The following is a 20,718-nucleotide window of genomic DNA, read 5'->3' as shown; positions in this document are numbered from 1 at the left end:
TGGGACTCTCCGTGCTGCCTCTCAAACCCCCCAGGTTTTAGGGGGGCTTCCACCTCCCCCTTCAATCGCTAGAAGATGCCCCTCGCCCAGGACCAGGACGGCCCCAGCCTCCATCACCAGCCCTGACCATATCCCAGTACGCCCCACACCCCAGGGTCATTTCTCTACCTGAAACTTGTGGAAACACCTGACTACCCTGGTGGCTCAGTTTCCTTGCCACCAGCATCCTCTGCCCACGGCCTCTAAGAGGGCCAGGAGCCTCAGCCCGACACTCCTCTGGCCACTCCTGGTCTCTCCTGAACACCCCACCCATCCCCAGAACACACCTGGTCCCTCATCTGTCTGCTATCATACCTGCCCTGGCCTAGAATGTCCCTCATTGTCTCTGCCCCCCCTCTACCCCACCCACTTCTACCAGTCCTTCAAGATGCAATCACACTAAGGGGACAGAGGGGAGGGACCCGCCTGAGCAGATGGATGAAGCCATGGTAACAAAACAGGGTGATGTCGGCCCAGGAAAGACACTCACAGGAAAACAAAGAGCTGGGCCCCCTCCAACGGCCACTGGAGGTGGGGAGCTCAAGGTGCCTATTCTGTTAAAAATTAATTAAGCCAACAGACAACAGGGTCCTGCATGACCAGTGATATAGCAAGGAGCTACAACTTATCCAATCCAAAGCACTTGAGGTCCAAACAAATGAAAAGAAAGAAAAAGATTCAGTCCATGATCTCACCCCTCAAAGTCCCCCCAAACCCACTACAGCTGCTACGGAAACTAGGCTGCTCAAGGCAACACGGGCCCGTTCCTGCTCCTACAGCCACCCTCCCACTGCACAGCTCACAGGCGCTTGAAGAACATTTGCTAAGTGGGCAAGAGCAACAAATCCATCATCCACATCCAGCGGCACCCATGTGAGGACCACTCCTGAAGAACCAGGCTCATCCGCTGGCCGGCTTCCGGCTGAGCCAGAGGTTCAGGGGTGGCTGTGGGGGGAGGCGCTGGGCGGGGAGGATGCTAATGATCCCCCTAGTCAGAATCCATGAGCTTTTAAACATTTACGCGAGGCCCCCTTTCTGCTACTGGTGAGAAGAAAGGGTCTACAGACCAAATAGTCACCAAGGTTCCCATGTCACACAGACACATTACTATCAAGCGTTTACCCTGTAGGTAAAAACCAATCCCTTTTAAGTTTTTGTTAAAATGGTTTCTTAAAAAAAAAAAACACGAAAAAACTACACAGTGTTCTAATTTAGGTTATACTGGCACACAAAAATAATCACGGAATAGGTTTTATACCTTCTAATTACACAGAATTTAGGACAACATTCATGGAAGGGATTCTGAAATACTTTATAAATAGGTCATAATAGGCTCTTTTTATTGCCAAGGTTTTAAAAACTCCACACAGCAGGGCCGGCCAGCCTGTCTGGAGGAACCAGCAACAGGCAGGAAGCCAGCGTTACCTCCGTGATGCCACCGTGCCCTCCTGGAAGCATGGGGTTGGGTGAGACAGCCGAGTGACACGGGAGCCTGTGAAAGCCAATCGGGGGTCTACCCTCCCACCCCCACCCCCACCCCCACCCCCACCGCCCGCAGATGTGCGCCACAGAATTCAGACTCTCAGGATGAAAATCCTGCTTTGAACTCAGAGTCAATTTTAGTACAAGGGGACAAGCTGTAGTCGAGTTTCATTCTTTTGCATGTGGCTTTCCAGTTTTCCCAGCACCATTTGTTGAAGGCTGTCTTTTCTCCATTGTGTGTTGTTGGCCCCTTTATCAAATATTTGACCATATATATGTGGTTTTATTTCTGGACTTTCTATTCTGTTCCATTGGTCTGAGTGTCTATTTTTCTGCCAATACCATGCAGTTTTGATTGTCGTGGCCCTATAATATAGTTTGAAGTCAGGTATTGTAATGCCTCAAAGACCTAAATATAAGACCTGAAACAATAAAGTACATAGAAGAAGACATAGGTACTAAACTCATGGACCTGGGTTTTATTTTTTTTATTTTATTTTTTTTTAATTTATTCATTTTAGAGAGGAGAAGGAGAGACAGAGAGAGAGAAGGGGGGAGGAGCTGGAAGTATCAACTCCCATATGTGCCTTGACCAGGCAAGCCCAGGGTTTTTTGAACCGGCGACCTCAGCATTTCCAAGTCAATGCTTTATCCACTGCGCCAACACAGGTCAGGACTGGACCTGGGTTTTAAAGAGCATTTTATGAATTTGACTCCAAAGGCAAGAGAAGTGAAGGCAAAGATAAATGAATGGGACTACATCAGACTAAAAAGTTTTTGCTCAGCAAGAGAAACTGACAACAAAATAAACAGCCAACTAAATGGGAAATGATATTTTCAAACAACAGCTCAGATAAGGGCCTAATATCCAAAATTTACAAAGAACTCATAAAACTCAACAACAAACAAAAAAAATCCAATAAAAAAAGGGGAAGAGGACATGAACAGACACTTCTCCTAGGAAGAAATACAAATGGCCAACAGATATATGAAAAGATGCTCATCTTCATTAGTTATTAGAGAAATGCAAATAAAAACTGCAATGAGATACCACCTCACACCTGTTAGATTAGCTATTATCAACAAGACAGGTAATAGCAAATGCTGGAGAGGCTGTGGAGAAAAAGGAACCCTCATTCACTGTTGGTGGGACTGTAAAGTAGTACAGGCATTATGGAAGAAAGTATGGTGGTTCCTCAAAAAACTGAAAATAGAACTACCTTATGACCCAGCAATCCCTCTACTGGGTATATATACCCCAAAAACTCAGAAACATTGATACGTAAAGACACAAGTAGCCCCATGTTCATTGCAGCATTGTTCACAGTGGCCAAGACATGGAAACAACCAAAAAGCCCTTCAATAGAAGACTGGATAAAGAAGATGTGGCACATATACACTATGGAATACTACTCAGCCATAAGAAATGATGACATCGGATCATTTACAACAAAATGGTGGGATCTTGATAACATTATACGGAGTGAAATAAGTAAATCAGAAAAAAAAACAAGAACTACATGATTCCATACATTGGTGGGACATAAAAACGAGACTAAGAGACATGGACAAGAGTGTGGTGGTTACCGGGGGTGGGAGGGAGGGGGGCGTGGGAGAGAAGGAGGGAGAGGGGAGGGGGGAGGAGGAGGGGCACAAAGAAAACTGCCCTGTGGGCAGAAGGTGACGGAGGACAATCTGATTCTGGGCGATGGGTATGCAACATAACTGAATGACAAGATAACCTGGACATGTTTTCTTTGAATATATGTACCCCGATTTATTGATGTCATCCCATTAATATTAATAAAAAGTCAAAAGTAAAAAAACAAAACAAACAAACAAAAAAAAACCCAGTTGTTAAAACAGTGAAGAAAAGAAAAAAGAACTCAGAGTCTCCTGCAGGTGTGGGAGCCGGAGGTTCCTCCCCGATCGGATCTGAATGGAGAAAACATTCAGGAGAGAAACTGACCCAGCCCGTGCCCAGGAATGAGTGACTAAATTAGCCACACTGAGCTTTCTCACTATGACAGTGCAAACAGCACACTTAACTAGTTTTAATCATACAATTGAGCAGTCAATTATGAAATACACACTTGCCTAACTTATAAAGAAGCTGGATCTGTGAACTAAGTCAGCTGCGTGCAGGAGGCTGGGGTCGGCCTCATGTGCAGGGCAGCCTGGGGGGAGAGTGGGAGTCAGCCATCAGTGACCTTGCCTCAAAGAACCTCGATGCCCTTGGCCCAGCGCTGGTGTCGGGATGAGTGAGACGGTCCCTGCCTGACCATCCTGCAGGAACAGGAAGGTCCAATGACCCATCAATGCCACCTGACCCTTCCTGTCCCTCGTGGCCATGGCTGAGTAGAGTGCAGGCAGAGGGGGACACAGTCCCTCTCCAGGGAAGCGGCTACCTGCTTCAGGCTGGCAGCTCTGGGCGCCTGGCTGCCTCCCAAGGCCCCAGCCTTCTCCAGCTGCTCCTCCAAACTGGAAACCTTGCCATCCTCCGCTGTCCTCGGACAGACACTGTGGGATCTCCATCCCAGCCTCTCCAACTTGCTAGCCTGCCCTGGACATAGCACGTGGTCCAAGCCCTGGCTTCTCCTCTCCCCACAACAAGCCACCCAAGCCAGGCCAGGCGTCAGCAATCGGATACCAGCCCGGGGTTAAGCAGTCCCCTCCCCACCACCCCCATCACTTTCTCAGCTCTCTGTCAGAGGACTAGGTATCCTGCAGTTCCTGGGGGAGAGGGGGACACAGAGACAACAGCCCCCCAGAGCTGTACTGACCAGACCCCAGCCTGACTCCTCCTGCCCTAGGGAAGGACCAATGCCCGAGGCCTGTCCAGGCCACCAACAGTGGTACAGACCTTGATGACCAACCACCAAGGGGCTCAGCCACCCAGGCCACAGCAAGTGGGTGACGGTGGTCTTTGGAATCCCCCAGCCTCACAACCCAGGCCCACCCTGAGGGGGCTCAGGCCAGTGGGGGGACCCAGCCCCACACATCTTGTGCCAGGTGGCAAGGAGGGCCCTCGGGGACTAGCTAAGGGGTCAGTTGCAGAACGGGTGTGTACATGGCAGCCTCTCTTGAGGTGGCTGCGGAGGTGGTCCATGCAGAGCACAGGCCAGCCAGGAGAGAGGAGTTAAGGGTTCACATGAGGTCCACACGTGGGTAACAGACAGGACAGCGTCAATCTCTTAAAACACTTGAACCCAAAAGAAGTGGGCAGTGGGCAGTGGGATGCGAAGGAGGGTATGGGCCCCCAGGCAGCAGAGCTGCTTCAGCCACTCGCTAGGCCCTCGGCAACCTCCACACACTCATCTGCAAATGGAGACAGTGTGGCCCCTTCTGGGGGGGTGGGGAGGTGAGGGGGCTGCCACCCACATACATCCCCTGGTATCCAGTAGGTGTTGAGACACCCACAACCACCCAATCACTCTCTCCCTGGGCAGCCTCAGGCAGTCCTCCCACTGCCCCCACTCAGCCTAACCAACCACCCTTGGGTCACATAAGACAGGGGTCCCCGATATCCAGGGCTCACCTCCCCCCACACAAACACCCATGGGCTCATCTTAAGATGGTCAGTTCTCCACGCAGCAGGCAGCTGCGTGACCACAAACGATCAGTGGGGGCTTTTCTAAGCTTAGAATGGCTGCTGGTGAGAGGCCACGCCTCCCCTTTCTGTCCCCATTCTGCCTAGCCCTCAGTCATCAGCATGAACCCCAAATCCTGGGTCCAATCAGCCAGGACCGCCTCTCAGGAAGGCGAAGGCGGAGCAGAACTCACTCCGCAGGTGGCCGAGCCAGGCACGTCCATCCTGGACACTGCTGCCGCCAAGGTGCTTTCCCAGTGGCCCTCCCTCCTTCCCTCAGGCTCCTAGCCTGTCAGGCGGGGGTGCTGATGCTAGACAGTCAGAGGGCTCCGGGTCTGCCCCTCCCGCCCTCCCCACAGGGCACCCTCTCTGGCACCAGGTGGGGGTTGCTGGGCTGTTCTCCCAGGGCTTGTCCACTCCGAGAGTCACAATTCTAGATGTTCAGCTTAGAATGCGCCACTTGGGCATCCCAGGGAGAGCCGCCACTGCCAGTCTGCCGACCCCGCCAGGCAGCCTATGCCCCTCCATATGGGCACTGACCCCTTGTCCCCGGGCCCTCCCTGCAGGGTGTGACTCCTGGACACAGGGTGGAAGACAGGGCACCAGGAATAGGACGCCCCGGCCCTGTGTTTCCCTCCCAGTCCACACTCCCATCCTGCCCACGGCTCTACCCGTCCAACCACCCCACATGCCTGGCCTTTGAGGCAGGTGACTCATATTTCACTTCCTTTCCACCAACGTGCCCACCTAGGTCCCACCTGCAGCAGCAGCGGGCAGGGCCCTAAGGACTGGGATGACCACCAGCACACCTCACTCCTTAAAATTCCACCTTCAGGTCCCTACTGCCATTCTCCCCACTTCTCCCCTTTCACCCACACGCCCTTAGATGCTTATACCTCACCTTAACTCTGATGGGTGACCTTAGACATGACCCACATCTCCCTGCATTCTAAAGCAATGGCTGTTGAACAAAATATTGCTTTTCCTCCTGATCCCGATGGGTTCAGCACGCTGTATGCTCACCCAATACGACAGGGCAGAGCACGGCCTGGTGGTGTGCCAGCAATGACCGCTCCCTTCAACTCAGCAGGCACCACAGGCCACAGACCCTCAGAGTGACCTCCCATCCAGTCCACCTCTCTGTCTCTGACCCTCCTCTTTGGATGGAACAGAAACTAGCCCCTGGACACAACCCTGGGCACTGGAGCCAGCACAGGAACCAAGGACATGCCGAGAGAGGTCTTCTCTTTATATTTCCAGAGAGATTGTGAGAGAGAGAGAGACAGGAAGGGAGAGAGTGAGAAGCATCAGCTCATTGTTGCTTTCATTTTAGTTGTTCATTGATTGCTTCTCGTACATGCCTTGACTGGGGCTGAGCCAGTGTCCCCTTGCTTAAGCCAGCAACCTTGGGCTTTTCATGCCAGCAATCTTTGGGCTCAAGCTGCTGAGCTTTGGGGTCATATAGACGATTCCCTTACTCAAGCCAATAACCCCATGCTGATGAGCCCATGCTCAGAGCCAGTGATCTCAGGGTTTCGAATCTGTGACCTCAGTGTTCCAGGTCGATGCTTTATCCACTGTGCCACCACCAGTCAGGCTAGAGAGGTCTTGAAGGAGCATACAGCACAGCCTCGAGCTGTCAGAGCCGATGGGCAGGGTCACTCGGACGACTGGGCTCTCCTCCCAGCCCTGTCCCACACCCATGAACCTCATGGTGCCATTGCTAGAATACAGCACCCTACCAACTTCTCAGCAGTGCCTGGGGCACAGGGACAACTCGGGACCCTGGGCTCTGTGGCAGCCCTGTGGGCAGCTAGTTATAGTCGGCTCTTTTAAGAGTGTGATTCTGCCTGACCAGGAGGTGGCACAGTGGATGAAGATTCAGATTCGGACTCAGAGGACCCAGGTTCGAAACCCTGAGGTCACCAGCTTGAGCATGGGCTCATCTGGTTTGAGCAAGGTTCAAGGTCGCTGGCTTGAGCAAGCGGTCATTCACTCTGCTGTAGTCCCTGGGTCAAGGTACATATGAGAAAGCAATCACTGAACAACTAAGGTGCTGCAATGAAGAATTGATGCTTCTCATCTCTCTCCCTTCCTGCCTGTCTGTCCCTATCTGTCCCTCTCTCTGTCTCTGTCACACACACACACACACACACACACACACACACACACACACACAAAGCTAGATTCTGGTTTTTATGATATTGAAGGTCCATGTATTCTTTCAGCTACTCAAGTGGCTAAACTGCCCAGCTGGAGGCCAAGACTGACACGACATACCTCTGCCTGTCTCTGCCGTCCCGAGTGCCCTCCAAGCTGCAGGGCCCTCACTCCCTTCCTCCTCAGCCTTTACTGGTCATTCCAGCCTCCACTCCACTGTCCTCCCATTTTAACTCTAAAAGGACAGGAGCACAAAGGGTCGACTGCTGTGCCTGGTACCTTCTGAGCCTGCCCAGATGGCCACTACTTGCTCCCCAAACACAAACCCAGCAAAACTCCCCACCTGTGGCTGCTCTCAGGCTCCCTGCCCACCCTCTGAGCCCTGCACAGAGTGTGCGTACCCTTCTCCACCTCTCCCCTCCCACCTGGCTCAAAGAGTCTGCTCAGAGCTCCCACCGCAGTCCCCCTCCCAGCCAACAGGAGCCGCACCTGCAGCAGACAGCCCTGCACAAGGCGGGAGCCCACGCGGAGCTCCCAGCAAGGAGGTGCAGGATTCGCCCAGCTGTCCCTTCCGGAGTAGAAAGTGATCTTGATGCCCCACTGCTGCTCCTCCGCACAGCCACGCACTGATGGGTGCTCTCCCTCCAAAGGCCGCCCCCACCCAACCCAACGGCACAAATTCAGAAGCAAGGCAGGGAGCAGCAAAGTCCCAGCAGACATCTGAGTCAGTGATGAGTCTGAGCTCCAGGCTCCCGCTGAGGCCAGGCCTCCAGGCTGTGTTCAAAGTCAGCGCCACTTGAGATTTCAAAGGATGTCAAGAGTGAGCCCATCCACACAGGCCGGGCTGCCTAGGCTCAGTGGGGACCCCCATTATCCTCTATGCCTCTCCCTGCAGGTCAGGGACCTCCTCAGAGAGCAGGTGCACCCCTCCCCCCCGTCTCTGCAGGGTCTTGCAGAGGACCCTGCCAGCAACCCCCGCCCGGCCCATGCTCCTAGGGGAGCAGAAGGAACTGCCCATGGGCACTGCACTCTGGCCCACAAAGCCACTTCCCGAGGCCGGGGTATCAATTCTGACCCTGTAGAGCAGCTACACTAGAACCAAACGATTACATAAGCGGACGGCAAATAGGAAAGTTATTGATCAGCAAGGGAAGGAGGCCAGAGGACCCACGTGGTGAAGATGAGACTACGCCCATATCACCCAGATGAATTTGGGTGATACACACAGAGGGCTACACACCGCAGGTACAGAGGTGTGTGTGTGTGTGTGTGTGTGTCCCTGTTGTTACTGAGATGGCCCAGAGCAACAAAGCCCCAGTAGCAATAGGCATACCCAGCACCCAGACCTTGGCTTCTAAAACCATTCTCCAACAGAGGATTCCTTGGAGACCTGGCTGATTCTAGGGCTGGGCAGGAAATACACACTGTGAGCCTGGAGGACCTGCAGGCCAGACAGGGAGGATGCACTCCCCTCACCCCACCATGATGGGGGTGTGGCAACCGGAGGACCTCCCAGAATTCCAAGTTGTTCTGACAGATGCTCCGCCCTCAAGAGGTGGAACCCGACTCCCACCCCTGTAATCTGGGCCATTTATGGTGAACTCCTTCCAAAGAGGACAGGATGGCCGGGGTCAGGTCCCAGTGCAGTGGACAAACCTCAGCCAGGAGACCAAGGTCAACATCACAGAGATCAGTCAGGTAGACGGTATGTGCCCTTGACAGGATGTGAGGAGAAGGCTCTTCCCTCTGTGGTTGGTTCTCCTCCCCAAACCCATGGCCGCAGTCTAACCCTGAGAAAAACATCCAAATTCCAACAGACAAATTCCAATTGTCCAAACAAATTCCAATAGAGAGAGATCCTGCAATGTACCTAAAACTTCTCGGGGCTGTCAAAGTCATCAAAATACTATAAAAGTGTCCCATCCCAGAGGAGCCTAAGGAGGCTGGATGGGGTCCTGGGACAGAAAAATGACACCAGGTGAAAAGGAAGGAAATCTAAATAAAAGACAGGCTTTACTTGGTAACAATGTATCAATATAGGGTCATTGATGGTAACAATGTCCCAATGTGAATAACAGGAGAAACTAGGGGGAGAGGCAGGTAGGTCTATGGCAGGGGTCGGGAACCTTTTTGGCTGAGACAGCCATGAACGCCACATATTTTAAAATGTAATTCCATGAGAGCCATACAATGACCTGTGTACATTACACATTATCCAATAAAAATTTGGTGTTGTCCCGGAGGACAGCTGTGATTGGCTCCAGCCACCCGTAACCATGAACCTGAGCGGTAGGAAATGAATGGATTGTAATACATGAGAATGTTTTATGTTTTTAACATGACTATTTTTTCTTTATTAAAGATTTGTCTGTGAGCCAGATGCAGCCATCAAAAGAGCCACATCTGGCTCGCAAGCCATAGGTTCCTGACCCCTGGTCTATGGGAACTCCTTATAGTATGTATAATATTTTTGTCGTTCTCACACTGTACTAAAACAATAGTCTATTACTAAAACAAAGAAATAAACAAAAAACAGCACGCCACCCAGTGGAGGAGGAGTGGCTGGGCTCCAGGCTCACTCAGCAGCTCTGCCTGAGTGTCCACAACACCGACAGCCAGACCTAGCCTCTGAGGACCCAGTGAGGTGATATGAGGTGATATGTACACTTAATAGAAAGATTATCAAGGGACAGAAATAGTGAGGCAGTCAGTGAGAGAGAAGCTCCACCCCTTCACTATCCCTCCCCCCACCTGCAAGAATTCACTCCCCACACACTTGCCACTGTCCCCATGAGGCATCAGATGAAAACCAGGGTCCCTGCCCTCCAGGAACTAGAAGGCAGGCAGGTAAACAGACAGCCACACACAGGCAGACCAGCACAGGCGCCCTCACCCTGTGGGAGTGGAAAGGCCAGGAAGATTTCCTGGAGGAGGTGGCTTGTGTACAGCTCCCACGAATGGTCACTGAAAATGAGAATGGACATGTGAAATGCCTTGGGGGGGGGGGGTCCCTGCACACAGTGGGTGAACATCAAGAGTCCCTGGATAGCCTGACCTGTGGTGGCACAGTGGATAAAGCGTCGACCTGGAAATGCTGAAGGTTGCCGGTTCGAAACCCTGGGCTTGCCTGGTCAAGGCACATTATGGGAGTTGATGCTTCCAGCTCCTCCCCCCTTCTCTCTCTCTGTCTGTCTCTCTTTCTGTCTCTCCCTCTCCTCTCTAAAATGAACAAATAAAAAAAAAATTAAAAAAAAAAAAAAAAGAGTCCCTGGATAGCTTGTAGCAACAGAAGGGGCCGTTATGAATGAAGGCTGACCCCTGGTGCCTGGTGAGGCCAAGCACGCCCACTTCGACACACACAAGAGATGCTCCAGGACCACCTGGTAGCAGGAAAGAGGCACAAAGCACAACTCCTGCACTACACACTGTCACGCGGATGGAAACGCATCGTGCTAAATGAAGGGCACAGACCCCAAAAGCCTCATAGTGTATGTTCCATTCACATGAAATGTCCCAAAGAGGCAAATCCACAGAGTAGATCAGAGCCCGGAGCCGGGATGGGGGTGGGGAACACAGAGTAACTGCTACAGGGTATGGCTTTCTTTTGGGAGTGATGGAAATACTCTAAAATTAAGACTGCGGTGACGGCTGCACAACTTTGTGAACACAATAAACATCAGTGAATGCCACACTTCTGATAGGTAGGTCGTATGGTATATGAATTATATACCTCGATAAAGGTGTTTAAAAAGCAAACACACACCCCTTAACTGCCCTGTCTTGACCCCTCCCCACCCACACAGCCTGGCTCTCAGGGCCTGAAGCTGCTGGTCCTCGGAGGTCAGGCTGCAGAGGGGCCAGGCAGAGCAAGGAGCCCACAGCTATAGCGATGCTCCAGGATCACGCCCCTCAGGGAGTGTGTCCGTGTCCATTCATTCCCCAAATGTTCCCGGGAGCTCCTGCTCTGGACACACGGGGGACAGTGCTCAACAACAGAGGAGAAAGGGTTCCCCCACCTCCAGGGAACAAAGCAGGAAGGAAACAGCAAGTGAGGAGGTGTTTCTCTAAACCGGGCACCGCAGGAGGCACCCTGCCAGGGAAAGGAACAGGGATATGGCAGACACAGGGGTCTGCTGTCCCTGGACAAGAGGAGGTGGGGGGGCAGGGCTGGGAAAGGAAACCTTGCCTCTATCCTGGGTGGTGTCTGGGGCAAAAACTGGGGTCACACTCCTTGTCTCATGAGCCCACCCACCTAGACAGCTCCAGCCCTCTTCACTGAATATGGGAACCCACCAGAGAGGGGGTGAGCTGTTTCCCCAGGGTCCCCAACCCCTGCGGCCCTTCACGGCACCCTGAGCTTCTGGTTTCTCCAACCCACAGCTTATCGTGAGAATGGCAGCTTCTGAGGTACTGGGGTAGAGCCACCCTTCCCCGCATTCCCAAGAGACAGGTAACAAACTCAGAGCAAAGTACTTTTTGGGCAACACCGCTTCACAGAATTGAGCAACGTGGCAGAGCCCAGTGTCTCAGATCTTTCCAGAGGCCCTCACCCCTAGACAACCACGGCTGCTCCGCCCAACACCAGCCAGGGCTGTGGACAGGGCGGATCCCACCACCACTCCCACCCTCTTCCTCCTCCCTCCCCCCTCTTAGGGAAGCACAAGCCACAGTCACCTCCCACACCTCTCTGGCTTCTGTACCCTAAACCAGTATTCTACAACCACTGGTCTGTGGACCAGTCTGCAGGAATTTTGTGCCAGTCCACAAGAGTTAACCACCCTGATGTTGTATGAAGGTTATAGACCCAATGATCTTAGTCGACTTTGCTTGTGTTCAAGATGATTGCTACTTGTCAGCCTGTATCATCAATGAAAATACTACTGAGGTTAGATATCTTTAGAAGTTGTAGGCTCCTTCAAACAACCTTTTGTGCCAGGCAGAGCATCTACAAATCATGCACAACAGATAAAACACATTCAGACAAACTTATATAGTGCTCAATGCATTGTACACATGGTGTTCGGAAACCAAGTACCAGCTAGCGCTGTACTGCACTATCATGCGCAGTATGATAAAACTTTATCTAGCCTGACCTGAGGTGGTGCAGTGGATAAAGCGTTGACCTGGAATGCTAAGATTGATGATTCAAAACCCCAAGCTTGCCCAGTCGGGGCACATGTGAGAAGCAACTATGAACTGCTTCCTGTTCCTCTCCTCTGCCTTTCTCTCTAAAAATAAATTTTAAAAATCTTTTTAAAAAGTAAATAAAACTTTATCTGTTGCATGTTTCCATTTGTTCCCCCCTCAGCAGTACATGCATGTACTTGCCTGTTCGGAATGTGTCCACATTGTTTGCAAATAAATTATCATGTGTCTTAATATCATTGTGCTGTAAATTTTAAACCCTATAAAATGGAAAGGAAAAAACAACCAAACATTTCAACCTTCTTCAAAAGTGAAAGCAACAGTCAAAAGTCATGATGAAAAAAAAAAAGTCATGATGACAGGGAAAGTAAACCAATTATTAGTGCTTCAAGTTCAAAAGAAACAGTGAAAATGAAATGTGCTGATAATTTGGAAGGTGCAACAGAAACAAAAAAAAGAAAAGAAAAGGAAGAGAAAAAGAAAGGAAACACTGTTAGGCAGTACCATAAGGAGTTATATTTAAAACTTGGTTTCACTGTAGCACCTGGTACTGAATTATTGCCACAGCCCTTGAGTGTTACATGTTCTGAAATTCTGTCAAATGATGCAATGAAACTTTCCAAACTTACTGGTCATTTGCATTCAAAGCATAGCGATCTCATTGAGAAGCTGCTGGTTTTCTCCAAAAGATTACACAACCAAATGAAAAGTCAGAAAATTCAAACGAAGAAAATGATGACTCGTGACAAATCATTGCTTCTGAGAGTCTCATTAACCTTCCCTTCAAATACCAAACACACACACACACACACACACAACATTCACTATTGGTGAAGAATTAGTAAAGCTTTGCATCTTAGATGTCACTTGGGAAATTTGGGGTCCTCAGGCCACACAAATACATTTGAGACTACACCACTTTCAGACAATACTGTTCAGAGAAGAATCACTGACATGGAGAGCAAACTGTAGAGGGGACAAAGAAGTCAAAATGTTTTGCCATTAGACTTGATGAGTCTCATTTAGCTGACATGAGTAACCATGCTATTCTACTTTGCTTCATGAGGTATACTGACGATAAAGACTTTATGGAAGAACTGCTCTGTTGTCTTGATCTATCTGGCAGACCCCTAGTGCAGAGATACTTAATGCTCTTAATGAGCACTTTCAAGCGGAGGGCTGAGACTGGAGAAAGCGCATCGGAGTGTGTACAGACAGGGCTGTGAGCATGACTGGACATCCCTGAGGGGTAACTGTGAAAATAAAGTACATTGCACATCCAGAGATGCTGTCCAAGAACTGTATGATTCACTGGCAACATTTAATTACAAAAAAACCTTTCCCCTGAATTGAACGCAGTGATGAATGACGCAATGAAGATTGTTAATGATATTCATAGTTGAGGTTTGAACTTATTCATGACACTATGGGAAAGAACGGAGTCACAACACCAACATCTCCTTCTCTATACAGAGATGAGGTGGCTCTCCAGAGGAAAGGTTCTTTTCATGCCTTTTCAGGCTAAGAGAAACAGTTTCTGTAAGAGCAAGAGAGCATTAGTAGAGCTTTTGTTGGATGAAGAATGGACGGCTAAGCTTGAGTATATAGCAGATACATTTAACCTCTTCAACAAATTAAGTATTTCTCTTCAGGAGTTTAACACAAACATTTTTACATAAAGAAATAAAATAGATGCATTTTATTTAAACTTGTTCTTTGGAAAGGTTGCATACAGGAAGAAGATGTAAAAATGTTTCCACTTTCCCGAGACTTTTTTTTTTTTTAATTTATTTTTTACAGAGACAGAGAGTGAGTCAGAGAGAGGGATAGACAGGGAAAAACAGACAGGAATGGAGAGAGATGAGAAGCATCAATCATTAGTTTTTCATTGCGCATGCAACACCTTAGTTGTTCATTGATTGCTTTCTCATATGTGCCTTGACCACGGGCCTTCAGCAGACCGAGTAACCCCTTGTTGGAGTCAGCGACCTTGGGTCCAAGCTGGTGGGCTTTTACTCAAACCAGATGAGCCCACGCTCAAGCTGGCGACCTCGGGGTCTCAAACCTGGGTCCTCTGCATCCCAGTCCAACGCTCTATCCACTGCGCCACTGCCTGGTCAGGCTCCCGAGACTTTTTTTTTTTTTGCATTTTTCCGAAGCTGGAAATGGGGAGGCAGTCAGACAGACTCCCGCATGCGCCCGACCAGGATCCACCCGGCATGCCCACCAAGGGGCGATACTCTGCCCATCTGGGGCGTCGCTCTGTTGCATCCAGAGCCATCCTAGCGCCTGAGGCAGAGGCCACAGAGCCATCCTCAGTGCCCGGGGCCATCTTTGCTCCAATGGAACCTTGGCTGCGGGAGGGGAAGAGAGAGACAGAGAGGAAGGAGAGGGGAAGGGGTGGAGAAGCAGATGGGCGCTTCTCCAGTGTGCCCTGGCCGGGAATTGAACCCGGGACTCCTGCACACCAGGCCGACGCTCCACCACTGAGCCAACCGGCTAGGGCCACCCAAGACTTTTTGATTGCTGCAGACCTCAACCAGAAATTTGTATTTAATATAATAAATCAACATTCAAAAGCATTAGTTCAAAACTTTGACCATTATCATCCTAAAAATGAGAATCCCCATAAAGGTAACCTCTGGGTCAATAACCCATTCATGGACAATATCAACTCCCGCTCCTTTGATCATTGTGAGAAAGAAAAACTGACAGATTTATTGTCTGATGTCACTCTGGTGCCCAAACATAAAATGCAATCATGGTCACAATGTTGGATATTGCTGGAAGAAGCACACCCATCTCCTAGTTACCAAGCTATTAAATTTTAATCATGCTTTCTACTACCTACTTGTGTGAGGAGACTCTTTTGGCTCTATCACTAATAAAAACCAAACAGAGAAACCGACTGGATGTCAATGTAACACTCCATCTCCCGGAAATAAAACTGCAGCCTCGTGTATCAAGTATTCTTGCAAAGAAACAACAGCAGCTTTTGCACTCACTTTATTTCAATTAAATATTGCTCTCTAGAAATTTCAGCTGTATTCTATTAAAATACATATTTTTTTTTTACTGTTTCTCTGGTTAGAGAATTTTCATTTTATGGCATTTTAATGAAAAGATAATGCACAAAAAAAAAATTCTCCTATTTTCACCTGTGCCCAAGTGTAAGAAGGTTGAAAACCACTGTTTTAGACCAAGAAGATCCTTGTTCACAGGTGACTGCACTGAGGCCCAGAGATGTTAAGCATCTTGCCCATGAAGACAGCGGCAAGACCAAGAGTTTTCTCTGCCTAATCTCCCTGAGCACAGCACCCACACTAAAAACAGAGACTACCACCTGACCTGGGGTGATGCAGTGGATAGAGTGTCAGCCTGGAATTCTGAGGTTGCTGGTTCAAAACCTGGTCAAGGCACATACAAGAAGGAACTGAAACTTTGTTGTTTCCCATTCTTCCCTCCTCTCTGCCTCTCTCTCTCTCTCCTCTCTTGCAAATCAATAAATAAAATCTTTAAAAAAAAAGAAAAAGAGAGAGAGAGCGAGACTACCAGGTTCCAACCAGGCTCTGCCACTGCCCAGCTTGTGGCCTCGGGGAAATTTACTTCCCTTCTCTGTGCCAGGCTTCCTCATCTGTGAAGCTAATAATAGCAGCTACCTTAGCACCTACTCCAGTTGCCACAGAATTCAATCATCTAAAGTGGTTAGGATGGCGCAGGCCCAGGGAAGGGGCCCTCTGGCTGTCATAGTATGTTTGAAAGCGGGGAGACGCTTCTTCTCATCCTGACTTGAGATTCACGTAATTTCTCTCATGAACCCCCAGAAACTTTACAAAGGGATTACTAAGGAGGAAGCCCAGCCTTTGGAGCCAAACAACCCAAGTTCCAATCCTGGCTCTGCACTTAACTAACTGGGCACTTACGCAAGCTGCCCCATCTCTCTCTGCCTCATTTTCTTAAAATGCAGAATGGGGTGAACGTGTGCATCATGAGGACCATAAGGGACAATGCTTAAGAAACATTTAGCACAAGTCTGGGGTGATCCTGAGTGATTTCTAGTAACTATTATTAATTTAGTTAATAGGCCAATACTGCCTGTCTTCCTGTGCACCCACAGAGGACTTTAATCACAGGGCTTAAACGTAATCACAACCCTGGTCATCACTCAAATGCCACACAATAGGCCTCCAATGGCGACTATCATTAGGGTAAATTACCGCCCCAGGTCTCTGGCCAGCCCCTGCGTACAGGCCACAGGCAGATCCCAGAGTTTTCTCTTAATTAGGGAACCTTGCTTTCCTCCACTACCTCTGTCTGTGACAGCAGTCAGCAGCCTGCCTTGAAGTTCTCAACTGAACCGATTATATTTCCCAGTCGGCGGCAGCTCCAAGCAGAGACTGGGCTGCCTGCCCCACGCCAAGGGCTAGGCATCCTTAGAACCACTCCAGTCATCAAATGAGCATCACCTTCAAGGACCCGGGCCTCTGCCTGTGGTCACAGGACCAGAGTGTTCAACTCACCCCTTCTATGAGGGGCGTTCTCTAGATTCTGCCAAATAAGATAAAAACCCAAGAAGGGTTCCCACTGCCATGCCACCAAAGCCAAGGAAAAAACAGATCGATGGCTTCTGCAGTGCCAAAGAGCACCCCCCCAAGCCAGCTTTCAGTCTCCCCAAGCGAAGAAGGCCTTCCAAGCGCCACCTGAGTGGTCACATTCCCCTTGGCGGCTTCCCCGGCAAGCACCTCTGTATTCCTCCTCTCACTCCTCACGACCCATGTCTCATTCTCCCCAATTCATTTCCAACTTCTTTAAGCGCAGGAATGCTCTGCTGCCACCGCAACACTGGCAGCAGCCCCCACTAGGCAGCCCGCACACACTCTCAGCTCTTGACAAAAAGTCTCTTTTACTCCTGACAACAGGTGCAGCAGCCTCCCAGCCCCGCCTTGCAGGGAAGGAGGCAGAAACTCAGAAAGGGAAGTAACCTGGCCACTAGGCCACCACCAGTGTCTTCCTCCCCACCTAGCACTAATGCTCGCTCTGGAGACGCTCAAGTCCCCACCACAGCCACTAGGCAGCAGCCCCCACCATCCTCACACACATAGAGGGCCAAACACCAGAGATGAGGGGCCAGAGGCTTGCACCAGGGAAAACTGCCCTAGCTCCCTTAAGGCACAGAGTCCCCCTTCCAAAATAAGAACTTGGCTGGAGCCTGGGCACTCCCGAATGGGAACCCCATTCTCTCACAAAGCTCAGGTAAGATCCGGCTTCCAGAGGGGAACTCCCAAACCATGAAGTGTGGGGAACTGGAAGGGGTTCACTGGTGTCCATGAGATGGCCGGTGTACCCATGGCACAGCCACCACCACGGATCAGGATTATGGAAACGTCAGGAAAGAATGCCAAGGTCTGTGTTTGGCTGCCTGTTCCAATGTAACATCACTCAGATACTGTTACAAAGAGAAAACGGGCTTCAGGCTGGAGGCCTCCCTTGGCACTGGAAACTAGTAACATTTTGCTTTCATTGTGCCTGAACTACTCCTATCACACAGCAAAAATGGTGATTCAGGGAAAACGTCTGGCCCTCCTCTTGATCTCTAGCTGGTGAAGGTGAGGCCCAGGGAGAGAGAGGAAAGTGGAGGTCACAGGAGCTGGCGGCCAGTCCATCTCCTGACACCAACTCCAGGATGGACTCGGCAGATAAGCGGAGAGTGCCAAGGGTGCCAAGGGGGACCTGGCAGGTGGGCAGTTTGGAGTCAGACCACCTGGTTCTGCCTTCATCAAGGGCCCCCACCCGCACTGCTAGAAACAGAATAAACCACTGCCAAGGCCAGGGCCAAGCAGACCACAACTTTCTGAGAGTTTCCCCTGCGTTTCCAGGAAACGCCTTTCCTGAGTGCAAGTGGGCAGATAGCGCAGGGACAGACCCTGCCCGTGCCCAGGCCACATAACTGGCACCACCACCTCCCACACCCCAGAGGTGCAAAGAAGGGGGTGGCACCCATCTAGAAGCCCAGGGGACTCCCCTGCTTCCAGTCCCCAGGCCCAAACCAGCAACTCACCACTAAGGGTCCAGCACTGTCTAGACTGGTGCCAGGAAAGGAGGTGGGGGAGGTTCACAGCCCCTGGCCGTGTCACACTTGCTAAAGAACTGATGTTGTGTTCCAGGCAGGGAGGACAGGCAGCCAAGGCCCCTTACCTGGACCAGGCAGAGGGTTTTCAGGGGAGTCTGTAACAGGAAGGAGGAGTAGGTTTAGTGAGGCCTCTGATCCAAGCTGTCCCTACTACCAACTGTGGGAGGTGAGCAGGAACATTAACTGGAATACACTCGCCCAGCCAACTGCATGTCCCCAAAGGGGCAAAGGACCACATGAGGGGCAAAGTCAAAGAAACAATAGCCACCTGGGGAGGGGGCAAAGGGCACTTCTATAGCCTGGCCAGTGTGTTTGATCTCTGCACTGGGTGTGCCCAGTCAGTAGAGTCTGCAACACCTCATCTAATAATCCTCTCATCATCCCGCCTTCCCATTTACTGGAGGAAACTGAGGCAGAGGGAGGCATGCCTTCTTGCCCAAGGTCAGAGCAGGTGCGTGATGGAGGCAAGCCTCCAAATTCCTCTCTCAACTACAGCCCAGACCTGCCCCTGCTGTCCTGCCAAGCTGATCTGCAAAACAAACCCCAGGGCTGGGTGGAATGTTGGTGGGAGAGGCTCAGAACTCTGGATTTCCTCCCCAACCGACACAAGGAAGGCAAGGAGGGAACCCCATGTTGCAAAAGTGTCCCCCAAAAGCAATCGTCCCTGCCTCTGGAACTGTAAGGCTGCTGGGTGGACCTAGCTTCCAGGAAGGCTCCCCACACCAGGTCTCCAGCCCTGGGGTCACTGCTTCTTTTCCCACAGAGCCCACCCATCCTTGGCTCTCCTACCCTCCTTGACAGGGGTATTGGGCCTGCTCTGGGCAAGTGAGGGCCAAGGCTTGGGGGCTGCCACACTACACCCCACCTCCTATTCTGCACACGGACCTGAGCCCCAGAAGAACCCCACTAGTCAACAGTCCCAAAGAGAAAGGAGGCGGCAGAAAAAGGGGTGCAGAGAGTGGGCGAAGGCCCACAACTTTTTGGTGGAGATCTCGGAAGTCGCAGGGCCGGGAGGGTCCTTTCTCCACTCCCAAAGTGTGGGCTGGGAAAAAGACATTCATCGCGTCCACGCCTCCATCTGGCCTCGGTGACACCCCACCCCAATCCCGCGACCACCACCACCACCCCAGCCCGGCCCCCTCAATGTCCTTCCTTCCCTGGCGAGCCCGGTAGACCAGGTGACAAGGGGGGTAACGGGACGTGCTCCCGGCCCGCGAGGGCCCCGGGGGCGTGTGTACGGGGCGCGCCCCCGTTGGGCCCTGCTCAGAGGGCCGCTGGATCCCGGCTAGGGGAGAACGTGACCGAGCGCGTCGGGTCGAGGCCCGGCCGGCTAGTGCCGGGAGCGTGCCCGTGTATCCACCGAGGTCCGTGTGGGCGTCCGCGCGCGCGCGCCGCTTACCCTGCGCGGAGATCGGGGCCAACTCTCATCCACCCGCCGCCGCGGCGCTCCCGTCGCCGGCCGCCCGGCCGCGCTGCACCTGCCGCCCGCCCGGGAGCCCAGCGGCGCCGGGGAGCGCGGAGGAGGCGGCCCCGCGGGTCCCGGCCACGAGCGCGGAGGCGGCGGCGGCGCCTAGTCGCGCGCTCGCGTCCCGCTGCGCGGAGTCTGCGCGCCCCCGGCCCGGCCTGCGCAGCCGCCGCCCCGCCCCACGCACTACCACTCGCCCCTTTGCGCGCCGCACAGCCGCCCCAAGCCGCGCCTTAAAGAGGCCGCCCCACCGCGCGCCCCGCCCCCGCCCCGCCCCTCCTAGCGCGGCCAGCTCTGGGGCCCGCGGGAGCGCGCCTGCCCTAGCGGATCTGCACGCGTGCGCGCATTAGGTCACGCGGCAAAGCCTTTGTTTGGGTGGCCCACGTGCGTCCCCGCCACTCGCACCCACGTGCACGCGCGGTGGCTCCAGCGTGTCCTCCCGTCAGTCGCGGTCGGCGCTTCGCGGTCCCGAGGGCCTGGCTCGGCAGAAGCTACGTACAAGCACGCATGATGCTGTCACCTGGCCCGCAGCCCGCCCATCAGGGGCGAACCTGCCCAGCACATCAGCTTGGCAGTGATCACGTGGGAGGGCAAAATTTCAGGAATGATCTCAGTGCCCACTAGGGGGGTTAGTGACCTCCCTGCACAGGAGACCCCTGCCCAGCCTTCCCACATGGCCAAGGGTGGAATCATTCAGACACCTGAGGT

At 52.0% G+C, this 20,718-nt stretch overlaps 1 protein-coding gene across 2 annotated transcripts in view; it reads right to left on the bottom strand.

Annotated features, from left to right (window-relative positions):
- The window catches only part of GRAMD4 (GRAM domain containing 4), a 77,578-nt gene extending 57,375 nt beyond the window's left edge, over positions 1–20,203 (bottom strand). For both annotated transcript variants that reach the window (XM_066358697.1, XM_066358698.1), the window contains exon 1: positions 19,945–20,203. In XM_066358697.1, the coding sequence (XP_066214794.1) occupies positions 19,945–19,973 (29 nt within the window). In that variant the 5' untranslated portion in view covers positions 19,974–20,203. The remainder of the gene's footprint in view (positions 1–19,944) is intronic.
- Between the last annotated feature and the right edge of the window lie 515 nt (positions 20,204–20,718).

Source organism: Saccopteryx leptura, chromosome 1 (assembly GCF_036850995.1).
Source record: "Saccopteryx leptura isolate mSacLep1 chromosome 1, mSacLep1_pri_phased_curated, whole genome shotgun sequence".
Classification (NCBI taxonomy): domain Eukaryota; kingdom Metazoa; phylum Chordata; class Mammalia; order Chiroptera; family Emballonuridae; genus Saccopteryx; species Saccopteryx leptura.
This window is presented reverse-complemented; position numbering and strand designations above follow the sequence as displayed.